General features: G+C 43.0%; 1 protein-coding gene across 1 annotated transcript in view; it reads right to left on the reverse strand.

Annotated features, from left to right (window-relative positions):
• Positions 1 to 379: 379 nt before the first annotated feature.
• Positions 380 to 25219, reverse strand: part of LOC311229231 (mitochondrial ribonuclease P catalytic subunit-like) — a 56627-nt gene continuing 31787 nt past the window's right edge. Inside the window, exon 12 of the mRNA XM_084315302.1 lies at positions 380 to 616. Within this exon, the coding sequence (XP_084171428.1) occupies positions 512 to 616 (105 nt within the window). The 3' untranslated portion in view covers positions 380 to 511. The remainder of the gene's footprint in view (positions 617 to 25219) is intronic.

Below are 25219 nucleotides of genomic sequence, written 5' to 3' on the forward strand. Positions count from 1 at the left end.
CAATAAACAGCTAGCGCGAGGTGCTATGTATAATGCGCTTGCGCTGGTTAGACTATAGGCTACACTGTAAAAAAAAAAGTATGCTTTTTCACGGATAATTCACTGTATTATTTATTTTAAAGATTACTTTTGTTTTTCTACCTTAAGTGTAAATGCCATAAAAATACAGTAAATTACCTTTTATCAAAATATTAACTATTAATAAAGGTTATAAAATTTTATTTATTTTTTCAAATCAAATATTTGTAAATGTACATGTTGACTATGTGCAACACTGCTAAATAGAATATGAGAACCCAAATATAACTAATTAACAGAATGAAAGAACAAAGTCAATTCTGAAATCTAGGTTTATTACACAAACATTTTATTTACAGGTCCACAGTTGTAATACAGGCATTTAACCCTTAGATGGTAAAACCTTGGCGATTTATGGAATGACCATTGTTATGTGTCCAAACCCCGAAATAACTGAACTGAATCCTTATATTAGAGCGTAGGCTGTGTGTGTTCAGTGTGTCCTGGTGAGACAGAGCCAGCGCTGTGGCACTTCATCGTAGGGAATATGCCACGAGTCTCCTGAAGTCTGGATGATGGTGTCGTAGCTGGAAATCTTCTGCAACACACACCACACACACACACTGTATGATTATTATACTTGTGTGAGGACCTTCCGTTAAATTACATGTATTAACCCCCGACAAGGGCTGCTGCATTAATCATGTTATCACAATCCTCTCTTTTTTTTTTTAAACTTACATTTTTATTTGCAGTTTTAGTTTTAGTTTACAAACATACATCAGACAATACATTCAAATAACAGAAATAATAAAGAAATATCCCCATCCTCCCGGCATCCACCCCGAGAGATTGGGCTCCCCCATATCCCAGGACCACTATACACGGAGCCGGGCCCCAGCAACACGGGTCCCTTGAATTGATTGGGCCTGGCCCAGTAGAGGGGAGTGCAGGGGGCTCCCCCCCACCGAGCCAAGTCCGTTACCTCCCATGTCCCAAAGAACCCCACCCCCAGCACATCGACCCCACAACACACAAGACCCCACTCTCCGGGTCAAAACGATGGTCCTGTTGCACTTATTTTTCAGCAAAGAACGTGCAATAAACAAAACGGATACATTCACTGTGTGTTCTGCCTCTCATTTGTTGATGAAACAAAACTAACATCAACACAATTGAACACCAAAAGCTGAGTTTAGTCTCGTCGGCGCTGATTTTGTTAGCTTACATGCTAACGTGAATGGAATATGCCAGTATAACAGTATAGCATTGTGGCAAACGCTAAGCTAACGGCTAATGCTAGTTAGCTTAGCCTGTTCAGCACATTATCCCATCGCTCGTGGCAATTATATTGCATGTCATTGATCTGCTGGTCGACCACGGCCGACTGGTTGGGCACCACTGGTCTAATAGAAATAAATGCATTGAACAAGAAACCAATGTATAGACATAGCATGGCAAACAAAATTGCCAGGCCTAATGCGAGCCAGGGAAGTGCTGTTTGTAACGTGGCTTCATGTTTTCATCCACTGAGCTGTGAGGCTCCACATGCTTGTTTGGTTGCGGTCTGAACTCTCAAATTGCCCATAAATATCGTTTTTGTGGGTATTGTCCAGTTGTTGCTGTGTGGTTTCATCTGCCCAAAATTCAAGCAACCATGAAAAGCATTACAGTAACGACGTTGTGTGTGTGTCACGCCCCCCGCTCCCACTGGCCCGCACCCGAGACCACCTATTTCAACCGTCCGAGGTTCAGCGGGGGGTATTCCGAATCAGCGCCGCTTCGCTCCCAAAAGGGGTGTGTCCGTCTGAGTGAGAACACTCCCCCCCGTCCCCGGGGGCGCTGATTCGACCCCGATTGGTGAGTGAGAAAGGCCCCTGAGACTCTCCTATATCCCAGGTCCGCTATGCGCGGAGCTGAGCCCCCAGCGACACGGGTTCCTTGAATTGTTTGGGCCAGGCTCAATAGAGGAGAGGATAGGGGACTCCCCCGCCCCACCGAGCCCAGCCCGTTACCTCCCATGTCCCCAACAACCCCACCCCACGCACACCGATCCCACAACACACAAGGCCCCCCTGGGCAAAGCTCATCCGCTCTGACCTAGGGCTGGGCGATATGGCCTCTAAATGATATCGCGATATTTTTTGGCCATATCACGATACACGATATATTTTGCGATGTTTTGACATTTCCTCTAAAACACTTAAAAATGCTTGATTTAACCCTTTGATGCATACAGTCACGCCAATATGATGATTATAATAAGTCCCTTTAACATATGTTTGCATTATTAAACCATGAAGATGCTTTAAAAATAATTAAATGAAAATGTACTAAGAGTAGTCTACTGACACACTAATAAAAAATGTAAAAACTCTTGGGTGCCTAAGACTTTTGCACAGTACTGTGTTTTCTATCCGCTTTAGCCAAACACACACACACACATATATATATATATGTGGTATTGAATCTTGGTCATTGTGTGTGACCTCAGTGCTCGAGTGCTGTTTGGTGTGTGAGATCTCGTTATTTGAATCCTGGCTGGTCTGGTTGATCTCAGCGCTCGGCTCCCGGTTGGTGTGTGTGGCCTCAATGCTCGCATCCTGGCCAGCCTGGGCGACCTCCGTGCTTGCATCCCGGACGGTCCGGCCGACCTCGGTGCCCGAGTCCTGGTTGGTCCGGTTGTATCCAGAGTCTCTTTGTCCCTCTTTTGGGGGTCGTCCGTTCCACGTCTCCCGAACTAGCCTCCATGCTCCTCTGAATATTCTGTATTGCATCGAGTCCAGTCTGCGTGTTGGTTTGCACATTAGCATCGTTAGCCTTCTGTATTGCTTCTAGCCTGATCCGGATGCTAGCTTGCATATTCCTCGTGTTAGCTTCCATGTTAGCTTGTAGCTCCGTCTCCAGCCAGACCTCGCTGTGGTCTGTTATACTTGCTGCGTCATCTCCTCGTGTTGTACCTCTCCCTTTGTCGTATTTTCTTTTTCTGGGGGTCACTCTTCTCTCACGTCTCCTCGAGTTTTGTGCACTGGGTCTTGTCATCTTTCTTTTATCTTCGAGTTGTTACTTTTTATCGTGTTTTATAACTTTCTATTACCTTTCTTGAATTTTGGACCGGGAGCTCTGTTGTGCAGCTGCTCACCCGCTCCTCGCCAAACCGGAGACCCCTTCCTATGTTTATTAACATGCTTCCTATAACCGCCTGGTTCTTACTGTTACTGTCTGCCCACCTGGTTCTTACTGTTACTGTCTGCCCGCCTGGTTCTTACTGTTACTGTCTGCCTGGTTCTTACTGTTACTGTCTGCCTGGTTCTTACTGTTACTGTCTGTCTGGTTCTTACTGTTACAGTCTGCCTGGTTCTTACTGTTACCGTCTGCCTGGTTCTTACTGTTACTGTCTGCCCGCCTGGTTCTTACTGTTACTATCTGCCTGGTTCTTACTGTTACTGTCTGCCTGGTTCTTACTGTTACCGTCTGCTCCGCCTGGTTCTTACTGTTACTGTCTGCCCCGCCTGGTTCTTACTGTTACCGTCTGATCCGCCTGGTTCTTACTGTTACTGTCTGCCTGGTTCTTACTGTTACTGTCTGCCCCGCCTGGTTCTTACTGTTACTGTCTGCCTGGTTCTTACTGTTACTGTCTGCCCCGCCTGGTTCTTACTGTTACCGTCTGCTCCGCCTGGTTCTTACTGTTACTGTCTGCCCCGCCTGGTTCTTACTGTTACCGTCTGCTCCGCCTGGTTCTTACTGTTACTGTCTGCCCCGCCTGGTTCTTACTGTTACCGTCTGCCCCGCCTGGTTCTTACTGTTACCGTCTGCTCCGCCTAGTTCTTACTGTTACTGTCTGCCCCGCCTGGTTCTTACTGTCTGCCCCGCCTGGTTCTTACTGTTAAGGCCCTCCAATAGTCGAGCAGACTGTACACAGAGCAACTCCGCGGAGGTCCGCGCGGACTCAAAGGGAGTCAAAGCAGACCCACAGCAGAGTGCAAAGTGCGAAGCTCCTATTTTCTGACGCGCGGACGTCCGCTGAGATCAAAAGCTCAAAGAGTCCGTGCGGACCTCCGCGGAGTCTGCTCTGTGTACAGTCTGCTCGACTATGGGAGGGCCTTTACTGTCTGCTCCGCCTGGTTCTTACTGTTACTGTCTACCCCGCCTGGCATATTTGTATATTTAGTTAATTATATTGTGTTTATACGGTTTATATTTCTCATATTTGTATATTTAGTTAATTATATTGTGTTTACAGTTTATTTGTATCATATTTGTATATTTAGTTAAAAATAAACAGTGTAAACAATATAATTAACTAAATATACAAATAAGATAAAAAATAAACAGTGTAAACAATATAAATATCTTATTTGTATATTTAGTTAATTATATTGTTTATACGGTTTATTTTTATCATATTTGTATATTTAGTTAATTATATTGTTTATACGGATTATTTTTATCATATTTGTATATTTAGTTAATTATATTGTTTATTTGTATCATATTTATATATTTAGTTAATTATATTGTGTTAAGAGCTACAGGTGTCTCTATCTATCTCAACTCCTATTTGAGATAGAACCCTGTGGCCGCTCGATATCCCCCAGCGAGGTGCTAAACTCGCCAAGTTCTCGAGTCAATTACTAATCCTAGTCACGCTTATTTCATAGTCACTGGTTAGTTTTTTCATATGAAATATAAGCGTAAAAGAGTGGTTAACCTCTTCATTGTTTGTAATAAACCAAATGTCTGTTTGGGAAAACTCCTTTCATCGAATTGTCATATTCACAGTAATACTATTTAAGAAGTAGTACTACTAATAAGTGTAATATTAGCGTAATAGTATTAATAATCATTTCCATAAGATCAGTTCGAAAACAGAATGACTGAATAGTCATTTATATAACTGTAGCTAAAAGCAGTAACCAGCTATTGATTTAATCTGTATGGCTATCGGAACATAATTATACATTTGACCTCAGATGAACGCAGGGCGTTGCCAGCGTTTTGAAAGATCATGATAGAGGGATAAAGGAACGCAGTCCACGAGTTGGATAAAAGTTTTTAACAAAGTTGGTTTAATTATAAAAAGTAGTTACAAGAATACTGTCTTGGAAAGGTCCAATCCAGGCAAAAAAAACAACAACATCATAGTCAACATCTTTCTCAAAAAGAACCATAAGAACTCGCTTTTAAAAATCATCTAAAAGATTTAGCTAAGAGCTTAGCATAGCTCTTCAAATCTAAAACAGTAAAAATAGTATAATCTAGAGTATCTTCATGGGGAGGAATACTCTGAAAAATGGCCAGACCAGGTTCCAATACACCGCTCAACCAGGTCTGGAGCTAAAAAAAGTCTCTCTAGGCAAGCTGTGCATCCCCTTTTATACACAGCAAAGATACACACTCCTCCTTTCAACTGTGTCTGGTCATTGGCTCAACGAAAAACACTCCTCCTTTCAACTTGTCTCTGCTATTGGCTCATTTCTACTCCAATGGGTAGTAACTTAAAAAAGTAATAGTAACAGTTTTACTGAAACAGATTACGGTACTGTGGAAAATCCCTAAAGTTCCATCTAGCGGGCTAGCAGGCCGACAAGGTCATACACAGGGGAGCACATTCCTAAAGCGTTTAGTAGTAGCAGGGAATGAAACAGTTGCACCGCTGTGATATACAAGATACAAGATATACAATACATGGTCCTTCAGCATGAATAGCCTGTACGCTTATATATATATACAGATATATATACATGTACAATACAGTATACAGTAATCATTGGTTATATATTTTACACATCACGCATGTAGCTCAATCATCAGTAGTGCGACAGCAACGGGTTAACTGCTGTAGAAAGCGTTCATTCTGCTGGAATGTGTCTTGCAGAAGATAGGACCTGTCTGGGGGAGGTAATTACACCGTCCTGAAGCCCACAGTATTTAACAGAGGACGGACCAATTGTACTGCTGTGATATACATGGTCCTTCAGCATATACAATGATGGATACAGGATGTCAAATACAAAAAGTGTCACTGTAGTTTGGGGCACTTCAACACCCCCTCTGTCATCCTGGTCGGTCATTGTCCCAATAACGTCTGTGAGGGGGGACGGGATGGCAATTGCGGGGTCACGCTTGCTGTGACTCAACATATTGTTTATACGATTTATTTTTCCTAATATTTGTATATTTAATTAATTATATTGTTTATACGGTTTATTTTGATCATATTTGTATATTTAGTTAATTATATTGTGTTTATACGGTTTATTTTTATAATATTTGTATATAAAGATTAAATTGTATTGCCTATATTTATGTCTTTCTTCTATTTGATTTTATTTGATTTTATTGATGGATTAAAAACACACAACAAGGATCCAAAGGATAACATAAGAAAGAGTAAAACCCTTATTTCCGTCATGGTCCCAGGGCTGTTAGGCCACAACAAAAACACGACAATAACACAAAACACATACATTTAAAACATTAGAAGTAGGGATGTCCCGATCCGATCACGTGATCAGAATCGGCGTCGATCACGTGCTTTTCAGAGTATCGGGGATCGGGAAAAAAAAATAATAAAAATCGGCAGTCAAAAAAACAAACATGACAATGTCCACGTCTTAAACTCATACGGAGGCCTTAGTTTTGGTTTTAAATTACATATAATATATCATCATTAATGTATTTATTGTCACACAGAGCAGAATAATTTTCCACAACAAACACATTCCCCTTTAATTTTCACCGTTGCAACAAACACCCCTTTAATTGAGACGCTACACGCGGCTCGACCACATCACAACAACAACAGTACAACACGTCGCTCCCGAAACACGGTTAATATCCACTGACTTGAGCAGCTAGACTTAATGTCAGAGGTTTGGAACTAAGCATTTTAAAATAGAAAGTCAAGCCAGTTGCAATGTTTGCAAGGAGGACAGCCGGCTGGAGGCGAAGTTTTCAGACTAACTTTTCACCTGGAGGATAACGTTACGTGACTGAGGATTATCGTCGGCGTTTCAGACCAGAATGGACCATTACGTAAGTCAAACACTGAATGTATACTAATGTGCAAACATATATTGAAACTTTTAATATTTCTCATATGAAGCAGAAGCACATTTCTTAGGGTGAATGTAATAACAAAAGCCTCCGCTCTCGCGCCCCGGACTATTATAGGCAACAGATGGGCTTGTCTCGCTCTGCCAGTTTCTGACAAAAATGCGTCAAAATTGATTACTAATGTGAAAGATCGGATCGGAAACGATCGGATCGATAGATATTTAAAATCACATGATCGGGATCGGATCGGAAGCAAAAAAAGGCGATCGGGACATCCCTAATTAGAAGACTAACCTATAGCTAAAATTGTATACCCCACAATAACTAAAAACTGATTGGAAACCCATTCAAACTATTCCTCTATTCTGTCCATGAGCCACTTCCTGTCGCTTCTCTTGAAGCTGTGGAGGCTCGAGCTCTGCTTGATGGGGAAAGGCAGCTTGTCTATTACCCTCCCCATGTTGCTATGATGCCAGAATGTGATCAATAAAATAATATCTTATATCTTATCTTAATTATATGAGACCATCAGTTATTTTGTGTCATGATCATTCAGAATGTCTTCCTCTTACGTTTCAAATCAAAGCAGATCCGTTTACAGATCCGGTTGAGTAATCCAGTTTCAATTTTAATTATGATTTTGGCTTCTCAAGATAATCAAGATAAGTGGGCGGCTGGGTAGCACAGCAGACTAAGCGCTCGCCTACCACCGCAGAGACTCTGGGATTGAATCCAGCTGTCAGCGGTACCTCCGGCTTGTTCAGTCATCCCTACTAACACAATTGTCAGCGTTAGCGGGTGGGAAGCTGGCGGGGTATGTGTCCTGGTCGTTGTAAACAGCGACTCCTACAGGTCGGTCGGGGCGCCTGCTCAGCGAGGAAGGGATCTGGAGGAGGTAGTGTGATCCTCCCACGCGTTACACTCCCCCGGTGAGAGTCCTCGCTGTCAGGTGAAAATAAGCGGCTGGCTGACTCCACATGTATCGGAGGAAGCATGTGATAGTCTTCTCCCTTCCCAGGCCAACAGTAGGGGGCAAAAGTGTGCAACGAGCAAGAAGGGAATTGGCATAACGACTAAATTGGGATGGGAGAAAAATACGAAAAAATAGGGGGAGAAAAAATAGATAAAAAAAAAGATAATCAAGATAATAATAATAATAACTTCATTTTATATAGCGCCTTTCAAAAGACCCAAGGTCGTTTTAATAGGGGGGGGGATTACAAAAGTAACAATATAGTGGACAGACACAAGATAATCGAGATAAAACTGTTATTGCTGTTAACTGCCGTGTGCTGCCGTGCTCTCGTTTTGTCTTGTAAACGCAGCGCACCCTTCCTTCACGGCCAGGTCCTGCTGAGGGCATGTGGCACAAAGGAAGCCTCTCCAAACTGAACCAGTGACCATTCATTATGCAGGATATTCTGTTGAAAATTCTCCTTGTAGCTGCATTAAGATAGTCATCACATTATGATGACATCTTATTGTATTTATTTCTTAATGTTCTGTATAGTCCATTAGCTGTCCTCCCTCTAGGACAAGATGCTCTGATGTTCATGTGCCGTCTCTATTCTATTCTATCCTGTTCTATCATCCTCACCTTAAAGGGGACTCTGCATGTTGTCTTTATTCCATTCCATCTTGTTCTACCATCTTAACACATTCTGCACCAATACCGTTGTACGACGTGTTTCAAGTTCATGCGAATGCTGCCATTCCACGGCGTACAACGTTATTGGTCTGTTTAAATGTTTTTTTCAATTTTCCGAGTCTAAACATGAGCGCGGACCTTTCTGAGATGTGTTTGGCCACTAGGCTGCATTTCCTCTCAAATTCCACTAGGTGGCAGGATCCCCCTATGTTCTAACACTGTATCACAATCTGAAGGCTTATTGAATCTTGGACACCCTATAATAGATCTGAGCTGTGATTGGTCAGTGCACCTGGCCGCAGGTATATAAGCTCACGCCCTCCCATAATCGATGAGTTTTTGCGAGTTGTTTGAGAGAGAGAGAGATAGAGATATTTACAGTGAGATTCATGAGAGCAGAGTATATCAGTCCTATAGTATTTGTAGTAGTAGTATTAGTCATAGCTCAGGTAGTATTAGTAGCAGTATTAGTAGTAATTGAAAGTTATATCAGCTGTGCTTTATAAGTACATAGTCGTGCCAGCTAGTAGTACTTTGTGAGGAGTAGTGGTAGTCGTATAGGTAGTCTAGTAGTAGTAGTAGTTGTAAGAGTAGTTGTATTATTTAGTAGTTATATTAGTTATTAGTTATTTAGGATGAGAAAGCGTAGTGTAGGGAAGAAGGTAGCGAGGAGGCCGACGGACGTTCGGTTTGTTCAAACAAAGTTGCCGTTTGGACCTGTGGCAGCTCCGACCAGCGACGTCCCTCGCCCCTCTCGCCGGAGGAGCGTATCCCCCCATCGCGGTACGAGGAAGAGGAAAGAGACTGTCGCTGGGGAATACGTTTCCTCGGATAGCGAGTCCAGTGAGCATGACCAGGACTGCAGCGGAACCGATTGGATCATAAATTGTGTGCGCGCAACATCTGTGTATTGAGATCATTCTTTACCTAACGCTAATGTATTCATTGTATACTGTACTGTCATGTGAATATGTATACGTTAGTTCGCCAACCAACGTCATTATTATTATATTATAGATTCATCTTCATCGGATGATGAACTGGGCCTTGGACCACGCTATCACAGTGCGTGTCAGCTCTCATTTTGACGCATGTATCTCTTGAACTGTGCTCATATTTATTTACATAGCGTGTCTAATGTATATAATATACATATACAGGTTCAGATCGATGAATTAGAATATCGTGGAAAAGTTATTTTTTATTCAACTCAAAAAGCTAAACTCTTGTAGATTATAGATTCACAGTCTAATTCAAGTTATTTTGTGTGTATCAGGTTGAACTAAGTGTGTATTTTTCTTTTGTATATAGAAATGTCTCTTTCTTCACTCAGTCTTTTTGGGTGCATTTTGCACAAATTACTTCATCAATACAGCTAAATATATGTACATTTCCACGATATTCTAATTTATGAAAAATCACTAGGCCTCTTGAGCCATGCTTGCTAGTGTGCCATGCTTGATACCAGGTGTTGGGCAGAGAGGGGGGGGTGACATCAAAGTGATTTCATGACCTTGATGTAAGCCAGGGCTAGATTACCCTGATTGATGTCCCCTCTCACACACCTTGGTGTGTGTGTGTCACACATACATGAACAGCTAAACATTCTAATTTATTGAATGTGTGTCTCTCCACACACACACTAATTCAGGTCATGAAATCACTTTGATGTTAACTCTGCCCCACATTCTAATTTATTGGAGTTAATTTAAATATGTATTTATCACTAGACTCTCTCTCTCCCTATCTGTTTCTCTGTATATATATATTTTTTTTATATACACCGTGGGAAGTGTGAAATGCAATTATCTGTGTATTTGGAAGACACAGCTGATCATGAAATTCTGTATTATAGGTTCAGATACCGATTCCGTATCTGGTGGAGAGGGTGCAGGCACCCCGACATTTTTAGGTAAGGACTAATAATATATAACCATACTGCATTCATGTGTGTGTTTAGTGTATGTGTAGATATTTGTGTAAATTGTGCGGATGTGACAATAAAACTGACTGAATTAGGGGTGCTCCAGTAGCACACCATGTTACCGCGCTGCGTCGCGGGACTCCGTGCTTCGTCACGGATCTGGTTGACTCCGAGTTCGATTCCCGGACTCGCCGTCATTTGCCGAATGTCTCCCCCTGCTCTCTCTCCCGTTTCACCCTACAACTGTCGGTCATGCTTGACCAGAAAAGCGATAAACGCTAAAAAATAAAGTAAAACTAAAAAAAAACTGACTGAATTGGATATCCCAGATTCTGGAGCAGAGAGTGATGCTCCGCTGGTGCGAGCAGGCAGCAGGAGCGTGTCACCTACTCCTACAGGTGAGTGTCTACATAATAATACATAATGCTATATATATATCATGTAAATAAAAGGACAATAAATCTAATATTAATGTATATATGTGTTACCTTCCTGTGATTCCAGAACCAGAGGGGAGTCCGATGTTCCAGAACCGGATGAAGGGACAACACACCCATCTAAGAGGGGTAAGTTGGCCTCACTCTGCACACCACGTCCAGCTCTGACCTCTGACCCCCACACCACGTCCAGCTCTGACCTCTGACCCCCACACCACGTCCAGCTCTGACCTCTGAACCCCACACACACTCACTCATTCACTCACACAGTTTGTAACTACGTGTTATATGAATGTTTGTCTACAGTAGGGGTGTTATGATAATTGTATATTTGTATAATTGACAGGTCGCGGGGTGCGTCGAGGAGCGAGGAGCAGGTCGGTGGCGCGCCGTAAGAGCCAGGAGGATGCCTGGTCTCGTGAGGGCTGGGTGCCTCATACATTGCCCTTCACAGCCCAACCAGGACCGCTCCAGGACGCCGCGGCACAGGAGTCTGCCCGGCCTGCAGACTTCCTAAATTTGTTCCTCACTGATGACTTCCTCAACATGATTGTTGCCCAGACCAACCTATACGCTGATCAGTCAATTGCCCTGCTGGATCCCACACTAACTAGCAGCAGGGCACTGGCTTGGAAGCCCCTCTCACTGACGGAGCTCAAGCAGTTCCTTGGCCTCTTATTTTTAACCGGTGTAAATCCGAAGCCTGTCTTGGCTATGTTTTGGTCCACAGACGAATTAATTTGCACACCGTTTTTCTCTGCCACCATGTCAAGGAACCGTTTTGAGATAATATGGCGCTTCCTCCACTTCTCAGACAATACAGCCATAGATGTGAGAGGTACTCCCTGTAGTGGATCATGTGATGTCGCAGTGTAAGGAGCTTTACCAGCCCAGCCGCGACATCTCCATCGATGAGGGGATGCTGGCATGGCGAGGACACCTGGCATTCAGGATCTACAACCCAAACAAGCCAACAAGATATGGCATAAAGTCTGCCCTCTTCGTCTCGGCGGGGTGGTTCCCGCGTCTCGGCATCGCCGTCTGGTGGCGCCTCTCCGGGGCGCGTCGCGCTATATTTCCTGTGCGAATCACGCACAGGATAATGCTTCGCCTTTCAGCTGTATTGTGGGGAGGGGGGGCACCTGGGGGACACAGTCGTCGGTCTGCTTGGACGTTTGGCCGGTTTGGGCTATAGGCTCTACATGGATAATTTATATAACTCTGTGACCCTGTCTGACAGGCTCCGACAGTTGAGGACCGACGTCTGTGGTACCCTCAGGAAGCACCGGGGGGAGCCAGACATCATCAAAAACCTGACCATTGCTGACATCAGTGTGGGTCAGACCATTGCCGTGACCAACCAGCAGGTCATGATCGTGGCATGGCGGGAGAAGAGGATCGTGAAGATGATCACCAGCTTCCATGAGGACACAATGGAAGTGGCACACGTTTGGCAGAAAGGTCGGGCAGTGAGGATGGAGATGCTAAAGCCGAGATGTATTATAGATTATAATAAATGCATGAATGGAGTGGAATGGAGTGTAAACGCAAGACTGGAAAGTGGACCAAAAAGTTTGTGATGTATCTGATCCAAATATGTTTGTTCAACTCGTTTGTCTTGTACAGAGCCAGGCACCCCAGAGGGCAGTATAAGAACCTCCTCCAGTACACCATGGCTGTGGGACGGACCTATACAGGGGCTAAGGAGTTAAGTCCTGCGGTGGCAGTGGGTGAGGTGGTGGCAGGGGGTGAGGAGGAGGGAGGTGGGGGTGAGAAGGAGGGAGGTGGGGGTGAGGAGGAGGCAGGGGCTGAGGAGGTGGGGCATGGCAGGCAGCACGACCCTAGGGCCCCAACGGGGGACCCGCAGAGCAGATTAGTGGGTGGCTTTGGGGCACATGGTATGATGGCCTACGCAGCCACCGCGAAGAAAAAGCTGTCGGGTCTGCAGTAGGCATGGCCTCAGGAGTGAGACAAGATACTATTGCACATCGTGCAATGTCCCCCTGCATCGTGAGAAATGCTTCGCTCTGTACCACACAAAGAAGGATTATTCTAAATAGTTTCTTTATTAGTTGTCATACAGAAATAATCCGTCATACAGAAGTACAGAATACTTCTAAATAATCCATCATTGTGTGATAGAGAGAAACATGTGGATGCGTACTTCACCATACCATGTGTACCACTCCGATAGATAGTATAGCTAGCTGAGTGAGTATAGTATATTATACAACGGCATGCAAATTTCTCGATTCTGATTGGCTGAAACAGTCCATTTACACGTATGTATTGCGATCAGTCCACGCTTGCTGGCCCAGGACCCGCCCACAACCGAATCACATCACATCAATCCGCCGGATCACAAGAAGGTGGACAATAATCTTTACAAATGGATATGTTGATAGCGACTAAACGACTAAATATCAAGCGATTCTGTCACAGCGAATGTCTTAGTCGTTTAAACAATGTTGGATGATGTAATTGATGGGTCTTGAATAATTGTGTAACAAAAGAAAAATCGCGATTTGATTGATTGATTAATTTACTTTTTTTTTCAATTTCTTTTTCCTCCTCTCTGACTGTCAGCGCTAGCTCTAGTCTCCACCCACCACCACACACCCCCCCCCACACACACACACAAACTCCTGTCTGCAACGCGGGTCAGACTGAGAGAGAGCTGGGTGCTGCGCTGTTCTAAGTGAGCATGGCTTATTGAGTTGATTGATTGATTGCTAATTTTATTACTGTACGCTTGGTTTCCAACTGGTTAAGTTTAGGCCCTCTACAGTAGGTTTAAAAAAATAAATAAAAAAATAGGGCGAAGAAAACGTTTTTTTCCTATAGGGCAAAGAAAACGTTTTAATTTGTTTTACCTACTTTCTATAGAAGCATCTAAGAATGAAGTTCTATGGAAAGTAGGTCTGCATTCCCTTAACAATTGTGTGTATTGAGCCTTACTGTATTGTACCCATTCTGCATCTGGTAATAAAATGTTCAATCAATCATTCCAATAATACACAGTTGGATGTGTTAGTTGGTTGGATGCACTTCAAGCTGCTTCCACATGAGGCAACTTCTCTCAATCATTCCAATAATACACAGTTGGATGTGTTAGTTGGTTGGATGCACTTCCGATCTGCTTCCACATGGAGGCAAATTGTCTTTTTCTGAAATATACTTTCTATAGAAGCATCTAAGAATGAAGTTCTATGGAAAGTAGGTCTGCATTCCCTTAACAATTGTGTGTATTGAGCCTTACTGTATTGTACCCATTCTGCATCTGGTAATAAAATGTTCAATCAATCATTCCAATAATACACAGTTGGATGTGTTAGTTGGTTGGATGCACTTCAAGCTGCTTCCACATGAGGCAACTTCTCTCAATCATTCCAATAATACACAGTTGGATGTGTTAGTTGGTTGGATGCACTTCCGATCTGCTTCCACATGGAGGCAAATTGTCTTTTTTGTAGTTGTGGGAACTACTTTTTCTGGCGGATGGTTTTCAATAAATCTTATCTTATGATTAATGTGTGTTTATTGTATAGAAATAAGGTTGGATGAATGTGGCAGTTGTATAAAAGCTTTACACCACTTGCAGTCGTGATTTGTGAACAATAAACCATGCCTAGGGGGGTCTAACGACCACCCCTAGGCATGGTTTATTGTTCACAAACCACTCCTGCGCGTGATGTAATGCTTAAGTATAGTATAGCATAGCATAGTATAGCATAGTGGGTAGTTGTACTGTTTTCTGTACAAGACAAATGCGTTGCACAGATATATTTGGGCCACTGTTGTAAATATTGCATAGGCATGTTTGGACCACTTGCAGATGAGACGTGATGTTAGTGATCTAGCTTTGTCAACTCCATTCATCATTTGCCCTGTGGAGGCTGGTGATCATTTTGTGTATATAGTTTATTGCAGTTATTTGGCCTCTTCTTTTTTTTCTTATCTTTTCCTCCCTCCTTTTTTAAATTTAAATGGTTTACACACACATTTACACATTTGCACAGAAACAATGGTTGCTGGCAGTCACCCAGTTTATACTTTTATAAAGTCTATACTGTTGGTAACGTACCATTGTGTACTGATTGATTGAATAGTTTATTGGTTTAGAATGGAAAATCACACAATATGAAAACAGGTATACATTTTCTCCATTTACCAATAGGATTTCATAAAACACAATAAAGCCATGAGCTTGTTTCCATTGTGGTCCTTCATCATTGGTGTCAGTGGATTTATGTACTGGTGTGTGGACGTGGGTGTTTGTAGTGTCTGTATGTCAGGATGTGTGGTATAAAAACAAAAAAATACATACAATAATATTCCATTTTATAGACAATAAAAGAATAAAAAAGGAACAACACATTAAAACCCTTTGTTCACTACTCCCAGCTTCTGCTACTTATGATCCACCTCTTTATAGCTAATTTAAACGTGGAGAAGGGGCTTATGGTCTTCAACTCCATTGGTAGGCTATTCCATTGTACTGCTGCTCAATATAGGAATGCGATTTGGCCTATTTTCCTATTGCATCTCACTGGGACGATGTCTGTAGGGCTCCCCCTGGTGGCGTGTCCGTGTACATCCCTTACCACGTTAAAATATCCACTGAGGTACTGAGGGACAGTATTCCAGAGTATCCTATGTGTTATGTTGAGTTTTATTTGAGACACCCTCTCCTCAACCCTGAGCCATTTGAGGCTGTTAAAATGTGTCTGTGTAAGGAGAGTCCTGGGATGGAGTTTTAAAATCATTCTAACTAATTTGTTCTGAGCTGTCTGTAGCCTACCTTTCAGTGCTACTGTGATGCCAGTGTACCAGGAGGAGCATGCATAGTCATAATGACATTGAGTGCCCCTGCCAGGACTTCCATTGCTGACCTGTTAATATAGGTGGACACTCTACCGAGAAATTTTATTCTCTGATTGATCTTTGTGACCACCTTTTGTGCCATGCTCACCCCTGATAAGGTGTTGTCCAAAATACATCCTAAGTATGTGACTTCCTCCTTTGCTGTTAACTCGATATCTCCTACCACTACCTTGAACCCAGGAGACCTCTTAAGTCGTATGGCCGAGCCAAAAAGGATAGCTTCGGTTTTACCCAGGTGTAGGGATAACCTGTTTTCGACCAGCCAACAGGGTGCGATCCACGGGGGGAGCTGGGTGAGCTATAGCTCCCCTAGATCAGACATCAGCTCCCTTGGGGGTCTCTAAAGCTCCCCTGGGGGTCTCTAAATTACTGAAAATAAATGCTATTTTTGCCATGCATTTCTCATTTTTCTGTATCATCGTGTATAATGATAAAATTATGCTATTTTGATGTATCATTAATGATTTGCGCACTAATTCACTGTAATAGACAATAGCATAAATATGCACTGCAGATATACCCTATATCGGCACTGCAGATTTACCCTACTTGTTACAAAGGGTCAGATTAAACCGAATATATATATTTATTACTTGAGATATATTGTATAATATTTGTATATCGTCTGATATCCCTTGTATATTCTTTGTACATATACACGGAATATCCCTTTACCTAGGTACAAGCCAGACCATAATATTCGTTCTCCTATTGGACAGCGACCCCTAGGCGCCAACGACCATACCCCCAATGGCGAGTTCAAAGCCACCGCCAAGGCTTGTCTCAACATGTCCAGGTTTGCGCAGTAATACGAGACAGAACTGAGGTTGGCACTAGATAATTCACCTTACGTATAAATACGGCGCAGGTGGAAACAGCAGCACTTCCTTCGTTCAGTTCATTCAGTTCATCATTCGTTCAAAGTAACGTATCGTCTTATCCCAAAGTTGAAGCCTTCACCACGAGTCAATGACCAAGTGAAGTGAGCAACTTTGCGTCTAAATAGAGCACTTATAATATGTGCGAATAGGATAGTAAAAGTGTCAGAGTTTAGTGAAATAACGTCAAGTTCGACCTAGTTAATGTGAAGTATAGTGCACAGGAGAATCTACACCGGCGAATGCAGAGCCTTTTCCGGCTGGATTATATTGCTTTTGGTACTGTGGCTGCTGGAGCAGAGAACCGTCTACCCCACTGCTGTGTGGGATCTACCCGTGAGGAGCATCACTCGAGCCCGTCTCTAGGAAGAGGCTGGCTGGCTTTCATCCATGCTGTTGCGCCTACTGGATTATAGCTGCTGCTTTTGTCTGCCGATCGAGGGGAGTATATGTACCGACTCCCGTAGCTGGAGCTTATTGATTCCCCGTTGATCCAGACTTTTGCTCCTGAACATTCCTCTCCCCTGCTGGCTTACAACCGGAGGGAACCCCCTTAGTATCTCCAGCTGACTACGAGTGTGCCTTATGTAATTCTTATGCTACAGGTGGTGTCAATTATACCCATCTTAATATGCTCATGGACTTACGCTCTTGACCTACTTAAGTGTTCTTCGCCATATAAGCGCAATTCATAATTCTCAATATTGTAACCTACCGTTGCTTACTATAATAATAAATACTTCTAAATATGACTTTCTTTGTTAAGCTGTATTCTTGTGTGGGTGTTCACCATATATACCGTGTACTGTATGGCCAGTAATTAAAGTACATAACTAAGTAGTGGTTTAATAATACCATACTCTCAATACAGTCAGGGAATTGTACCCCTCAGTTACACTACTCGTAATAGATGGCAACATGCTATTCTTGCGTTTACCATTCAGAGCGTGGCGGCGCTGCAGCCTGCAGGCACAAATCAAACTTCATCAAACAAGCGTAATGTCGAAACTTAGTTAAATGAAATATCAAAGAAGTAAGCCTTCTTTTACAAAGAATGCGAAGCAGCCTGCTGCGGGGACTACTTCTGTCACATGCAGATTTTGAGAATTGGGCAAATCTTCACCATCAGGTCGGTGGCGATAATGTTGCATTTGCCTACTACTATAATAATGTTAGACTCGATGTGTTTGGTCGTGGACTTGTTGTTCGGTATTGGTTCATCCGTGTGTTTATGTGTAAATAGGACTGTTGTGTGTGAATTTTAGTGTTGGATCAGAGGGGTTAATCTGAGCATGTGTATTTTAATATGTGCGTCTCCATCATGCCTGCAGACCTGTGTGGTGTGGACTATGTGTGGTTCTGTAACGTTACTCATACCCAGAGTCATATTCTATGACTCTGTTCATACCTATAGCCTAATAGGGCCCGTGTCGACCGGGGACGTTTTATGAGTTGTCAGCTCCTGTCTGTCATTAATTTCTATGCCACAGACGCTGCCGGCGCGTTCCTTTGCCCAGCGCCGCGCCTCGCGTTTTTGCGGCAGTCGCGAGACCCAGGAAAAAGCGCTCCGAGCTATTTTTTTGTCCCCCCCCCCCCCCCCGCCCACACCCGGGAGCTCCCCCGAAAATCATGGTATGGATCGCACACTGCCAGCCAATGACTGATCTTGACAAGCTCTAGACTGAGTGACCTCTCTACTTCTGTACTGTGAATGTTACCAGCATAATTTTCTAATGCACAGAAACAATGGTTGGTTCTGATGACAGTCACCCAGTTTATACTTTTATAAAGTATTGTGTTGGTAAATTACCATAATTGTATACTGTACGGCCTGCAGACTTCCTAGGTCTGTTCCTCACTGATGACTTCCTCAAGCAAGATTGTTGCCCAGACCAACCTATACGCTGAGCAGTACATTGGCCTGCAGGATCCCAAACTAACTAGCAGCAGGGCACTGGCTTGGAAGCCCGTCTCACTGAAGGAGCTCAGGCAGTTATTTGGCCTCTTCTTTCTTTTTTTTCTTATCTTTTTCCCCCCTCCCTTTTTTTAATTTAAACGGTTTACACACCGTTTGCACAGAAACAATGGTTGCTGGCAGTCACCCAGTTTATACTTTTATAAAGTCTATACTGTTGGTAAAGTACCATTGTGTACTGTGAATGTTACCAGCATAATTTTCTAATGCACAGAAACTAGGGATGTCCGATATTATCGGCCGATATCGGCATTAAAATGTGATATCGGAAAATATCGGTAACTGTTTAAAAAAAAAAAGTTTTACATTTCTATAACCTTCATTTACCCAGGCAAGCAAGTAAGAACAAATTCTGATTTTATTTATTGTCAAAAGTATGCATAATGTTGTGTTAATTCCACAACAAGAGATATGTAATGTTAATTACCTGAAATTATTCCGTTTTTGGGGGGGGGGGAACCCTGCATATATCGGTATCGGTTGATATCGGTATCGGAAATTAAGAGTTGGACAATATCGGTATAGGTAAAAAAGCCAATATCGAGCATCCCTAACAGAAACAATGGTTGGTTCTGATGACAGTCACCCAGTTTATACTTTTATAAAGTATTGTGTTGGTAAATTACCATAATTGTATACTGTACGGCCTGCAGACTTCCTAGGTCTGTTCCTCACTGATGACTTCCTCAAGCATGATTGTTGCCCAGACCAACCTATACGCTGAGCAGTACATTGGCCTGCTGGATCCCAAACTAACTAGCAGCAGGGCACTGGCTTGGAAGCCCGTCTCACTGAAGGAGCTCAGGCAGTTCCTTGGCCTCTTATTTATAACCGGTGTACTTTGGAAGCCTGTCTTGGATATATTTTGGTCCACAGACGAACCGTTTTGAGATCATCTGGCGCTTCATCCATTCTCAGACAATGCAGCCATCGATGCAAGAGACAAACTGTATAAGATATGCCCTGTAGTTGATCATGTGACGTGCCTGTACTGTGAATGTTACGAGCATACTTCTAATGCACAGAAACAATGGTTGGTTCTGATGACAGTCACCCAGTTTATTGTACATCTTCTGAAGTAAAAATGTTTTTCACTTCATCAAAGTTTCAAGTTGTCTGCATTATAAAGTATTCTGTATTTTATAATAATGTTTTCTGGACCTACACCAGTAGTTATAACTTACTTGTTTGTTAGCGCCAGGCCCCATGCCATGGTGGTTGATAATATATCAATTAGTTTCACCTGGAAATACTACTACCTGATCAATACAAGATATTATTACTTTATGAATGTTTTTATATCATGTATGGACGAATCCATTATTGGAAAACAGGTAGGTACAGAGCAAACGCTGTCTACAACACAGGAGCAGAGTATACACAGTACAGGAATGAGAATCAGTCTAAATGGGTTTTAACATTTTAGTTTATTTCATGCACATATGATCTGTAATACCTGATCGGTACAATATCTACTAACCTGATCAATACAAGATATTCCTACCTGATCGATATAATAATAGTCTTACTGCATTGCACGTTTGTTTATTTGTAATAGTAAAATACAGACTCATAATGCAATGTTTTCTCTGTGATTCAAGAAATTACCAGTCTAAATTGGTTTATAACACGTTCGGTAACTTCGCGCACCCCCCCCCCCACCCCCCTCTCATGTTGATAACGGAACAAGATGGTCATGTCACCTATGATCGGTAAATACTAAATAACTGATCGGTACAACATCTACTAACCTGATCAATACAAGATATTCCTACCTGATCGATATAATAATAGTCTTACTGCATTGCAAGTTTGTTTATTTGTAATAGTAAAATACAGACTCATAATGCAATGTATTCCCTGTGATTCAAGAAATGACCAGTCTAAATTGGTTTATAACACGTTCGGTAACTTTGCGCACCCCCTGTTGTGACTTTTTGATAGTAATATATAATTTGAACAGCTTGAAATATATCATTTATTATTGTAGCAAAAGGTGTAATCGAATTGGCATAAATATGTTTTATAATAGCCTAAATGGAGATTCACGTTAAATTGTTTATCATATTGTTTAGAATTAGATTGCATTATAGGACTGTATTCTGTGGCGCACCATCTTTGCCCCCAGTGGGAAGTCAGCTGCGCGCAGGCCTATAGCCACACGCTTCAACGCTAATTAGCAACGCGTGCCACCTGTAAAAGGGTGTGTTTGATCCTTTGGGAGAAGTTAAGTTGACAGAATGTTTGTTATTATAAGCTATGCCTCGCTGCTGCTCTGCTCTAGAAAAACCTGTAAAGGGAGAAACGAATTAAATGGAATGGAATTGAGAACTGCATTTCTGCCTCCTGGTCGTCAATGAAACATGAAGAACAAAAACTGTGAAATATGAATAATCATACGTGTTTAAATAAGAAGAGGATTTGGAACAGTTTATTGTGCAAACAAAGTGGTGCCGAAACCAGGGAGAATTTAAGTATATTCTACACGGACGGACTAATTGGATAAAGAAGAAGAATGACTGAACTAACAAGATTGAAGGCTATCCGAGGAGCAATAAGGACGTCTGTAACCAAGTTGCTGAACAAGATAGACGAGCAGATAGGAGCAGAGGCCCCATGTCTGCCCGACTTGGAGGAAAGTAAAGCAATATTAGTTGTCAAGGAGACGACTCTAAATGAACATGATCGGGACATTGCAGCAGCGACGGAGGAGAGGGACCTCGTCGAAGAAGTGACCACGGCTCTGGACTATATGGATCGAATAATCAAAAGGAAAACTCGGATCAACAGGTTGGTGCGCGACTCTCTCATAAAGACAGAAGAGGAGCGACAGAGAAGAGTGAGCGAAGGGAGCTCACACTCATCAAGTAGATCGGATCATATCAGACTGCCGAAATTGATAATTGGAAAATTCAGTGGTGATATAAGCCGATGGCAAGACTTTTGGAATCAATTTAAAGTGTCGATTCACAATAACACCACCCTGAGTTCAGCTGACAAGTTCAGCTATTTGAAGTCATTATTGACAGACACGGCCGCAAACGTAGTCGCAGGATTATCCTTATCCGACGAGAACTACGACAATGCAATTGCAATGTTGATGGAAAGATTTGGCCGTAAAGATTTGATCATAAACGCACACATGAACAAGCTCCTTAATCTAACCCCTGTAAAGAGTGCCACGAACATTAACGCACTAAGGAGATTGTATGATGACTGTGAAATACAAGTGAGGAGTTTAGACGCACAGGGCGTTGTATCGGACTCATATGGAAGTCTACTGTGCCCGATTCTCATGAAAATGATTCCCGAGGAGATAACCCTGGAGTTTACGTGTGTTCAGGCTACAGGGTCTGTATTGAAAGTCAAAGACCTAATGACATTCCTGCAAAGGGAACTCGAGAGTCGGGAAAGGACAATGAACTTGACACAGAGAAAGGAGACTCCACCTCCACCCGCAGACAGTGTCTGGGAAAGGAGGAGTCGGCGACCCCAGCGCGCGGGCGCCGCATCGACATCTACATTTTACGCTGCTGATAATGAAGATGGAAAAGCATGTGTATTCTGTAACAAAAGCAATCACAGATCAAAGGACTGTTCAGAATTCACTGCTGAGATCAGGAAAGAATAATTAAAGGTACAGGGCAGATGCTACAGATGTCTAGGTGCCAGGCACACTTCTAGTAAATGCAAAGTGCAGGGAATGTACTGCGAGGAGTGTAATAGTGTATGGCATCATAGAACAGTGTGTACCAGACAGAAGGGCACACAGAGTAATGTTAGGGAAAACCCCACAGATACTGTAGTGTCAATTGTCCCAACATCAGAAAGGGGCACAGTTCTGCTGCAGACAGCGACTGTATGGATTGAAACACCCACACGCAGCCAGATAGTGTGGTGTGTTATGGATGGGGGTAGCCAACGCAGTTTTATAAGAGAAGATATCTCAAAGGCTCTAAATCTACCAGTAGTAGGGGAGGAGGTATTGAACCTGCACACATTTGGCTCGCTAATACCCAAACGAATAACCTGTAGGAAGGTTAGAGTGTATCTGAGAAATATTCGAACCAACCAAGCAGTGGAACTAGAACTGCTGGAGACGCCACTGGTGAGCACGTCATCAAACCTGACAACAGCCAGTGAGAAACTGAGAGGAACGCTGCACAAAAGAGGAATGCAACTTGCTGATACCCCAGTGAGGGGAATGGAATCAGAAAAGCTTGGAATCTTGATCGGAGGTGATCACTATTGGAAAATCGTCACTGGACGAATGGAGAGACTGGATGACGCACTAGTTGCGCTCGAAAGCAAGTTTGGATGGTTAGTGCAAGGAACTGTCACAACGGCGATGATGTGTGTCACAGAGACTCCAGACGTGGACGTGATGCTTGTGAGCATGGGAGAGGAGCAAGCGCTTTCAAACCAGTTGCGCAGCTTCTGGGAAACTGAATCCCGCGCTGAGAGTGCAGACGCTGCAGACGCGCTACTGAAATTCGAGGAGTCAATCAAATACACGAACGGGAGATATGAGGTTCGGTTGCCATGGAGAGAGGAACAGGTGATCATCGCTGATAACTACGCCACAGCTGAGAGTAGATTTGCTCACCTGGTAAGAAGATTCCATAGCAACCCCGTACTGTACCATAAATATAATGACGTCATCCAAGAGTATCTAGCCGAGGGAATAGTAGAAATAGTAGAACAGGTGCAGCCCAAACAGTCAGAGAACCCTATCTACTATTTACCCCATCATGCTGTAATTAGAGATCAAAGAGAAACTACTAAATTAAGAGTAGTATTTGATGCGTCTTCACATGGAAGAGATTGTCGGTCTCTTAACGAGTGTCTCCAAACCGGCCCCAATTTAAATCCAGACCCGTTAGGCATTCTAGTCAGATTTAGACAGTATAAAGTGGCCCTCATGTCAGACATTACGAAGGCCTTCCTTCAGATCTCTCTAAACGAACAGGACAGAGATGCACTGAGATTTCTCTGGACCACCGGAGACACATTGTCAATGGACCAGATCAGCATTCTGAGAATGACACGAGTTCCATTCGGAGTGTCCTCCAGTCCATTTCTATTAGCAGCCACAATTCGTCATCATCTAAAGAAATACGAGAATAAATATCCAGGTCGCAAAAACCCTAGATGAGTGTCTCTACGTAGATGACTATATCTGCGGTGCTCACACAGTAGAGGAGGCTTTAAAAATCACTCAAACAGCCAAGGAGATCATGTCTGAAGCTGGAATGGATTTGTGCAAGTGGAAAACGAATTCAAATGAGCTGCAAAGAGAATGGACACAACAAGTGAAAAATGAACAGGTGGAAGTCAAAAGCCAAACGCCAATGAAAGTGTTAGGGCTGACATGGAGAACAGAAACAGACGACTTTGTGTTTGAAATGAAGGATTTCATTGAACATTTAAAAGATAAAAAAAACACGAAGAGAGGAGTTCTCCAATCCGCAGCACGAATCTTTGACCCAATAGGTTTTTTATCCCCATTTAGCATTAGGGTAAAATGCCTGTTCCAAAAAATGTGGGAACGGGGTCTCGACTGGGACGCACAGCTCCCAGATGACCTCTCCGAAAAATGGAACCAGTGGTGCGCTGAAATTCCTGATTTAGGCTCTATAGCCATAAGCAGAAGTTACACTTCAGAACTACAGAATAGTGATGACACGCTTTTAGATAAAGAGATCCACATATTCTGTGATGCGAGTGAAAAAGCTTATTGTGCAGTAGCCTATTTGCGCACGACAGATATAGATGGAAAATGCGCCACTAGTCTAATAACGGCCAAAACTAAAGTTGCTCCATTAAAGAAAATCACCCTACCTCAACTGGAACTGATGGGAGCTTTGATAGGGTCTAGACAATGAAAGTTTGTATGTGAACAATTAAAAATGCCTGAAATCAAGACACACTATTGGACAGACTCAATGATCGCTCTCCATTGGATCAAAGGCACGGCTAAACAATGGAAGCCGTTCGTTCAGAACCGAGTGATCGAAATTCAGAACCTGACCCTCCCAGAGAACTGGGGGCACTGCCATGGAACAGAGAACCCGGCCGATCGCGGCACACGGGGCTCCAGCGTAAAGACGCTAAAAGATGACTCTCTGTGGTGGCACAGGCCACAGTGGTTAAGAGAGCCAACCGGAAAAAGTACGTCAAAAGATGATATTGATGAAGGAGTGAATTTGGAGGAGTGTGTGGTGCAAAGCCAGATAGTGAAAGAGGAGAAAACAAGTATGTGTTTGGGCCCGCTATTTGACCTGGGAAAACACAGCAAACTCAACCGAATCCTGCGCGTCACAGCGTGGATGCTGCGTTTTACAAACAATACACAGAAGAAAGAAAAAAAGAAATATGGTCCGCTGTGCGCAGAGG

The sequence above is a fragment of the Notolepis coatsorum genome (assembly GCF_963971535.1).
Source record: "Notolepis coatsorum genome assembly, chromosome: 1".
In the NCBI taxonomy this organism is placed as follows: Eukaryota; Metazoa; Chordata; class Actinopteri; order Aulopiformes; family Paralepididae; genus Notolepis; species Notolepis coatsorum.